Genomic DNA, 8,957 nt, shown 5'->3' on the forward strand with positions numbered 1-8,957 from the left:
TATTACCAAGATTTAAGTTATTTTAAAGAACTGAGCAATAAGAAGTTGTCTGAATTAAATAATCTGGTATGTAGAGATACGAAAAATCAATATTCTTCCAGTTAAAGTGTAAATATAAATGTCTTGTATAAATTCTGCTAAATTCTTTATTTTTCAAAAACAGTATTATACTTTTATAAAATCATACTGATTTGATAATCATACTTTCAAAAAGTCTACAAAATTTTTGTTTCCTTCAGGTTCTATTTTAGCATCTACTAATGAAGAAGTGAAAATTGGACCAGAGAATGGCCAATACTTACATCACTGCATCTGATGGGTATTGTCTTGCTGAACCAGTGCAGTACTACGGTGTGTAACAAAAAACTACAGTATGATAGTTAATAAAACTTTTTTTTTGGCGGGAATTATGGTTAATTAGAGGGTTTTTTTAAAAAGAAATTAACAAATGAACCAAAGACTTTCAATTACTCCCTACCAGAGAATATAATTACTTTCAAAAATCAGAAGTACCAAAATGCTGTAAGCCAGAATCAAATGTAAAGAAGAAAAAGCACAGTAGTCTAAAATTGTATTCAATTTTTAAAAATAGAATTAGCATGCAAATTATAAGTTATTTTTAGGGGTTAGCTGAAGCTAGTTCACATGCAATTTAGAAAATGTAGTTCAGAGTAGTTATTCAATGTTCCTGAAACTTTAATCTTAATATAAGATTTTTATCAAAGGGAAAGAAATAGAAAACAGAGTGCAAGAGACAATAGGATTTTTCTCCAAAAAGACCAAGATTATAATATGAATTGAATTTTAAATGCAGTTTTCTTTTATATTATACTTTGAACTCTGATTTGCATGCCAATGGAACATCAGCCAGTATTCTGCAGTCTTTTGATATTCAGCCAAGAAGGGCCCTCTTCTTTAAATAAAAGTTACATTGTTTTTACTGATAACTTTTCTTCTTATATCAGGCTGTTATTGGTATTTATTCAACACTTTGCATTGGATTGGATGCTATCAGATTGCAAATAATTTATGTGAATTAATAGAAATTATACTGTTTACCAATCTTGGGGTTAGAATTTTGAGGGTAAGAGTAAGTCTAATCATCTTGGGATTCAACACCAGGAAAAGTACAAATATTACTAGATACAGACATAGAGGAACTAAGTATTCCTGGGTCTCTTTGGAGCCAATTTTCTGGATTGATTTCAGTAATCCTCCTGAAAACAGAAAGTAAGTTGGTGCTTGGTAGCTTCTGATAATAACAATAAAGATACCCATTAAGTATCATTTTGTATTTTATACATGCTTTTGCATTTCACATTTTATTTCATTCTTACAGTCACCCTCCGGGGTAGGTAAGTTTATCACCAGATAATTGAATTGCTAGACAATAAAACAGCAAAGAAACTAGTAATTTAAATCAGGTCTGCAAATGGCGAAGGAGAGTGTTAAGGTATATTAAATGGGGAGTTTAAAGAATTTATTTTTTGCTTGAAATAACCAGATAACTGGTATAATTGTATTTTAGTTTGATTTTTTTGGTGGGGGGGGTGGGATAATTTATTAATTCATCTCTTTACTGATCTGATTGCACTGAAAACAATTTTATTCACAACAAAGAAAATACAGAAGCTGGGGGAAAGCTTTCATTTCAAACTCCGGGAAATACTCATTTCTACTTAAGGAAATAGACTGCATTGGTATGTAAGCCATTAACAACCCTTTCTCCCAGCTCCTGAGCAACCTCTGCATACTTCTGGGGTGGCAGCATTTATCATGTATTGCAATTCAGTTTACTGTCTGCCTCTTATGCTGGACAGCAAGTCCCTGGGATGTATTGGACATGTTGAATTAACTCTGTTCTTTGAGTGTAAAACTCTTTGAAATTGAAAAATAACTTGACTTTCACCATTTTTTTTTGTGTGTGTGTGTGTGTGTTAAAAAAACTAGATATTTTGCCAGAACAAATCAATTATCAGCTGTACGACACTGATTTTCAAGAATCACCTTATTGCCAGTATTCTACTGTCCAGTTTCTTCCAGCTCTACAGTCCCAGTCTTTACAAAGTCATTTCAACACTTATAGCTTGGACCCACAGTTCAGTGGTGGAGAGTATGGACTTCTTTCCTGTGAATTAAATAAATCCACTTACGTGGTTGCCCACGATGCTGAAGATGGTTACCCTGGAATAAAAAGGTCCAGAATAACTCATTCTTCCATTCGTATTAAGGGACAGGAAGAACTCTGTGTAGTTTGTGGTGATAAAGCATCAGGATATCATTACAATGCACTTACTTGTGAAGGTTGCAAAGGTAAGGATAAAGTTTAAAACTTTAATCCTAGTGTTCACTGAAGAGTCATGAAATTTTAAGCATGTAGGAGTACTCTCTTTAAAATGTGAAACATAAAATCAAGGAAAGCCATTGATATGTTTAAAGTGATCAATCTGTGGGATCAAAGATGTGAAAATGGAATTTAACAAAGTTTTGATTTCATTTTCTTAATTTTGATGAAAACTTTTTTATTTAAATATAAAATTCAAAATATTTATGTGGCAGAAACTTTGCATGTTCCTAGGTGAATTTGATGTTGGAATAAAAAATGTCTTTTAAAAAGGTCTGAATGTTAACTATTACATCTCATATGGCTGGTCTAATTCGTGAATTAGGAAGAAATTTCAATTAAATGACTTCTACGATTCTATCTAAGTCTATTTGTTGGAAATGCTTTTTAAGAAATATTTATTTATTTTATTTTATTTTTAAATTTTTGGCTGTGTGGGGTCTTAGTTGTGGCACGTGGGATCTCCACTGCGGCATGCAGGACTTTGGTGTGTTGCGTGGGCTATTTGTTGTGGTGCATGGGCTTCTCTCTAGTTGTGGCGTGCAGGTTTTCTCTCTCTAGTTGTGGTACTTGGGCTCCAGAGAACGTGGACCCTGGAGTTCGAGGCACGCGGCCTCTCTAGTTGAGGCAGGTGGGCTTAGTTGCCCCGCAGCATGTGGGATCTTAGTTCCCAACCAGGGATCGAACCCGCATCCCCTGCATTGGAAGGCGGATTCTTTACCACTGGACCACCAGGGAAGTCCCAGGAATGCTTTTTTGAAAACCAATGGGAGGTCTACCACTGAAGATCATCATTGATATTGACATGGAGTAAGGAGTAAAATAGTCCTTGATGAAGTTTTGAGGTTTTGAAACACTTCTGCATTTTTTAAATTCACAAGTGAAATATTGGGGCAGAACCTGGAAATGATTAGATTAATACAGGACTAGGTAAACGTGTCTAGAAGTTCAAGGTAAAGTCTTATTGTCAGAATCTCACACTCACCCCGCACAAAGAATAGCGAAACGAAGACTAAGGGAAAGGAGGTACCAGCTTTATGAGTAGAATAGCTGGGCCAGTATTTGCTTACTCTTAAAATGCAGGGCCTTGCTGTTAAAACTAAGTTGAAGAATGAGGCATAGTTCTGAAACCTAAGCTGAGCTTTCTATTCCCTTTGCTGAATCTAAGTCATGAAACTCCCACTCTCAAGCGTGTCTACAGAAAGAGTATGGCAGGCTTCTAATTGGGGTATTGACTAACTTTATCAACTTCACTGCTTGGAATGGAATAAGAGGAAGATATCAGGGATTGTTGCACAGGAATGGGAAATGAAACAGGAAATGGGAAGAGACTACTATGCATGGATTTAGGAAAATGTAGAATCTCCACACCTCTCCCCAGCATGCACACACACAAATACACACACACACACACACGCACACACACACAAAACGGCCCATTCAACGTCTTGGACTAAATAAATTAGCAATATGTTCTCATCTGGGGAAGTGCTAAAAAGGAAGGACAGAGGAGTAAGTTTGGAAGAATTATCTCTTCCTTTATGAGTTGAGGTAGAAATGTGAGGCGAGAAAAAGAGAGGTTTCCTTATAGTTTTATTCTACATGAGCACGTATTCCTTCTAGGGAACCTTGAGAGATGTGTCATGGAATCTTGATATTCTGTAAAATATAGTTTAAAAATGCTTTTAGATGGTATATTATAACCATAGAAAACAGAGAGTTGTTTTAATGTGTTGGGGTTATTTAGTTTAATTTCCAGATAGATTATTGACAGGAACAACCATGGAATAAGATATATCAAATAGGAGAGGATTAAAACAATTATCCAGATAAATGTATATTAAACCAAACGTTCTTACTGAGGGAAAAAACATTTTATTGAAATAATTTAGTTAACTTGATTACTTTTACTATGAAGGTTAAAAACAAGTAACTAAAAATACCTAATAGTAAAATTTTAAAAACTCTCCTTTGTTATTAGGGTTTTTTCGACGTAGCATCACCAAAAATGCAGTATATAGTTGCAAGAATGGTGGTCACTGTGAAATGGACATGTACATGCGTAGAAAATGTCAAGAGTGCAGACTAAAAAAGTGTAAGGCAGTAGGAATGTTGGAAGAATGTAAGTGCCATTGTGGTTTTTTTTTAGGGGGATTTTAGTTTTTCTTACCTTACTAGGAACTTACGTTCTTCAAGTTATTTTGAACTTAACATATTTGTCTGGATTTAAGCTATTTCTCCAGCAACTGCTAACTTAGGATAGCCAGTTACCAATCTAGGTAATTATTTCCATAAAATCTGTTCTATACTCTATTGCTCTAACTTTGGTAATAATCATATTTTCTTCTTAATTGGAAATCCTTGTATTTTTATATTACTTAACCTAAAGTTATATACTTCAACTACAAAAAGCACAATTTTAAATTACTGGTTTCCCTTCAATGTACCAATTAACATTCTGTTGCTTCCAAGATATAATTAATGTGGAAATTTCTCTAACATGAAAAGGTCTAAATTTATAATTTGGAGATGCAAAATTAATTTTTAATTTAAGTCTAGGATGACTGTGTAGTTTTAAGTAGACAGGTAGTTGTAGAAGGAAAAGAAGTAAGTAATGTAGTAAATTTAACTGCTGTTGTACATGCTTACCAAAAAAGAAAGGTTCTTTGTGAAAAGGCAAGTTCATGATCACATATGTGTACAATGTAAGACAATTTTCATCAAATCCTATAATGTTATTTGTTGTACCAAAAATATTTTATGTGAATTTTGTAATATCACAGGTTTGCTCACAGAAATCCAATGCAGATCAAAGAGACTTCGAAAGAACTTTAAGCAGAAGAATAATTTTTACTCTAACATCAAAGTGGAAGAGGAAGGGGTAAACAACAAGCTTGTGTCACCTACCACTAGATCTGGAAAAGTGGCAAGACTCTCCTTAAAAAATTTCTTGTTTCTTTAATGATGATGTCTTATTTAATAGGTATGCATTATAGTTTTCCCCCTATATTTTCTTACAGATTCAGGAGAGCATGGAACTAACTCAAGAGGAACATCAGCTCATTAACAACATTGTGGCCGCTCATCAAAAATATACAATTCCTTTAGAAGAAACAGAAAGATTTGTATGTGTTCATTACTAGCAAGAAATAATTTGTAATTAATTATGTTAGAAAATAACAGCATAATCAGAAAAGTTTAAAATTTAAAGTTATTTGAAAGAAAAAAATTACTAATCTTATTTCTTTTTGTTGCTTAGCTGCAGGGATATGCAAATCCTGAACTGATCTTCTTGCGACTCTCAGAGACAGTTGTCCTACATATACAGAGGTTAATGGATTTCACCAAGAGACTCTCAGGTAATCACTTTATCTTTGGAAAAAATTAAAGTAATTTAATACGTAATTTTAAAAAAGTTCCTTGTTTTAAAGGAAGGTGGCATTTTAAGAAAACAAAACCCTCTATTTTTCTACCAAAACTGCTTCTAAATTTAAAAACATGTTTACTTTGTTTGCTTTAATCAATCAGTTGGATGAAAATATAAATATTTTAAAATATTATTCAAGTGACTTCAAAGACTTAGAGTTAAGACAAACTATGATTGATTGTATGTTTTATTTTATTTTTATTTTGGGAAATAAATTGTTTTTGTTTTTTAGATAAAACATGAAACAAAATTCCCTGTACCATACCAAAAAAAAAAAAAAAAAAGGTGAAGTCACTGTTGGCCAAAACTTAGCTATCTAGTTACATGCACAGGTAACTCTCTGTGAAAATAAATTCTTCAAGGCTAAACCAACTATGTTTAATTTGCTCTTGCCATAGGAAATTATTATTATCTGGTTCTGATGAAAGTGCCCCCAAATAGTACCATGTGGAATCATAATTATTCTAAGGGACCAGTTAAGATTCGTATCATAAGTAAATAATATAAAAATGTTGAGTCCTGGGCTTCCCTGGTGGCGCAGTGGTTAAGAGTCTGCCTGCCGATGCAGGGGACACAGGTTCATGCCCTGGTCCAGGAAGATCCCACATGCCGTGGGGTGACAGGGCCCGGGAGCCATGGCCGCTGAGCCTGCACGTCCGGAGCCTGTGCTCCGCAACGGGAGAGGCCACAACAGTGAGAGGCCCGCATAACTAAAAAAAAAAAAAAAAAGTTAAATCCTATACCTGAAAATTATCTTTTCATTATTTATTTCAAACAATTATGTGATCTTTTCATAAAGGATTTGAAAATTTGACCAATGAGGATCAGACTGCATTACAGAAGGGATCAAAAACTGAAGTGATGTTCCTTCATGTGGCCCAAATTTACAGTCAAAAAGAATGTCTTTCATCAACTTCTGAAAGCAAAAAAGGTCAACTAACTCAATCTTAATGTTAATAGTTACTATTAAATTTAGCAACAGATTATATAACATTGAACTATTTTTAATTATATTTTTATTGTACTAGTTGGTGTACAAATAAGTACTTCATAATAGTGGTTTATAGTTTTCCAATTCATTGTTCTAGCTTTTGTTTTTCTTTTAAAGAAAGCCATTCTTCTTCTATAGTATCATAGAAAACACATTTTTGGAGGGTCTTCTATATAATGTTTATATAAAGTGTGAACTATTATTCTAGATTCATGTTTCAGTAATAAAAATTATAAAGATACCATTTGTTGGGAATGTTTCCTGTTTAACAGATGTTGGAGAGATTGACTTTACTATCTGAATAAAGATTTTAAAAAATCAGACTTTATATTTTTTCCCTTAACTAGGTACTATGAAAATATCAGATCATTCACTGAATTGTCATGATCAAAGTGGTGATAGAAGTGCTATTTATCCTCTGGAAACATTTTGCAATGAAGATTGTCCTTCTGCTATGCTGACTGGTAATATTATATAGAATACAAAATATTGTATTGGATGGAAAAAATTTGTCAGACATGTTTCATTTTCTTGTACTGCTTTGAGAAAATATGATAATGGCAATATGAGTCTGCACTGTGTTCTGATGAAAATACATTTGATATTAATCTTTTTAGGTATTTCTGAAGAATTTATTACTACACTGTATTACTTCTGTAGAAGAATGAGTGAGCTTAGTATTACTAATACTGAATATGCTCTGCTTGCAGCCACAACAGTGTTTTTTTCAGGTAAAAAACTATTTAGCAGTAAAAATTTGGATTAAGTTTGGCAATGAAATCATGAAGATTGTGATTATTTTATTACTCATTGATTCCAAATGTACCAATTTTCATCAAAATAGCTTTCTCTATAAGGGCATTCCCTTCAGCTTACAAACATGCTGTAATTTCTTACATCTTAAAAAAAATGCCTTTTTTTTAAAAACATCTTTATTGGAGTATAATTGCTTTACAATGGTGTGTTAGTTTCTGCTTTATAACAAAGTTTTTTTTTCTTTTTTATATTTGAGTTTATTCTTCATTTAACTTTTAAAACACTACTATAGTTGAATATTAAAACAAACAATAGCAAGTAGTGAGCATATTATGATTATAGTCTTTCACTCAATCACTACTGCAAATAAAACGCCAGCAGTGAGTGTTATTCACTGGCCCCATTAGGAGGTCTGACACTGAACACCACACCGAGGATGATGTTCATCATCCCCATATGCTTCTCCATTGTAATGGCGCCGTCTTTCCTGATTTGGATCAAAGTCCACTAGTTCTACCTGGTCCATTTCATCAGTCTCTTCTACTTCCTTCCTCTCAGGTAGGAGTTTTTCCAGCAAAGAGAGTTTATCCGGGGAGAGAAAGCCATTCTCAGGAAAGTTTACCTTAAATTCAATGATTAGGTGACCCTTTTCATATGGTCTACGATAAATTGGCATGCCTTCATTTAGCACACACTTGATATCTCCATGCTTGACAATCTGACCTGGATGAGAAGTGATGACTATGGTTCGGTTGTCAAGAGTAGATATTGGCTTTTGGAAGCCACACAATGCCCCAACCAGCTGTATGTCCATACACATGAAAAGGTCTTCTCCTCGTCAAGTAAAAACAGCATGGTCCTTCTGATCTAAAATGATGATATCTGCTGGCTCAAGTCCTGGTTCTTGGTCTCCTTCACCATGGAATGTTATCTTCTGGCCATCTGTCATGCCTTTCTCAATATGAACTTCTAGAATTTTCTTTTCTCGAACTATCTTCCTTCCATTGCAGCTTTTACATCTATCTTTAGGACTGATCCGCTCCCCATGGCCCTGGCACTCCATGCAGACAGACTGAATTTGCTGAACCATTCCAGGTCCTATCTGATGAATTCTTATTTGCATTCCAGTACCTCGGCAATTGGGACCGCACTCTACTGCTCCTTTCTTACCACCTTGGCCTTCACATTGGTCACAAATCACATTCTTTTGCAGAGCTAGTTTTCTTGTTGCACCATACATATACATATATCCCCATATCCCGTCCCTCTTGCATCTCCCTCCCACCCTCCCTATCCCACCCCTCTAGGAGGTCACAAGGCACCCAGCTGATCTCCCTGTGCTATGCGGCTGACTCAAATCCCCTTTCAGCTATTCTCCTATTTCTCTGTTCTACATTATAGCAAAAAAAAAAAAAAAAAAAAAAAAAAAAAAAAAAATT

General features: G+C 34.3%; 1 protein-coding gene and 1 pseudogene across 1 annotated transcript in view; one reads left to right on the plus strand and one right to left on the minus strand.

Moving 5' to 3' along the window:
• Window positions 1-287: 287 nt before the first annotated feature.
• LOC112413041 (bile acid receptor-like) overlaps window positions 288-8,957 on the plus strand; it is a 10,567-nt gene continuing 1,897 nt past the window's right edge. Inside the window, exons 1-9 of the mRNA XM_024764880.1 lie at window positions 288-351; window positions 1,951-2,313; window positions 4,326-4,466; window positions 5,128-5,225; window positions 5,365-5,469; window positions 5,604-5,703; window positions 6,571-6,702; window positions 7,110-7,226; window positions 7,380-7,493. Coding sequence (XP_024620648.1) covers window positions 288-351; window positions 1,951-2,313; window positions 4,326-4,466; window positions 5,128-5,225; window positions 5,365-5,469; window positions 5,604-5,703; window positions 6,571-6,702; window positions 7,110-7,226; window positions 7,380-7,493 — 1,234 coding nt within the window. The remainder of the gene's footprint in view (window positions 352-1,950; window positions 2,314-4,325; window positions 4,467-5,127; window positions 5,226-5,364; window positions 5,470-5,603; window positions 5,704-6,570; window positions 6,703-7,109; window positions 7,227-7,379; window positions 7,494-8,957) is intronic.
• LOC112413042 (dnaJ homolog subfamily A member 1 pseudogene) lies at window positions 7,922-8,717 on the minus strand (annotated as a pseudogene).

This window comes from Neophocaena asiaeorientalis, unplaced genomic scaffold (genome assembly GCF_003031525.2).
Source record: "Neophocaena asiaeorientalis asiaeorientalis breed wild unplaced genomic scaffold, Neophocaena_asiaeorientalis_V1.1 scaffold62, whole genome shotgun sequence".
In the NCBI taxonomy this organism is placed as follows: Eukaryota; Metazoa; Chordata; class Mammalia; order Artiodactyla; family Phocoenidae; genus Neophocaena; species Neophocaena asiaeorientalis.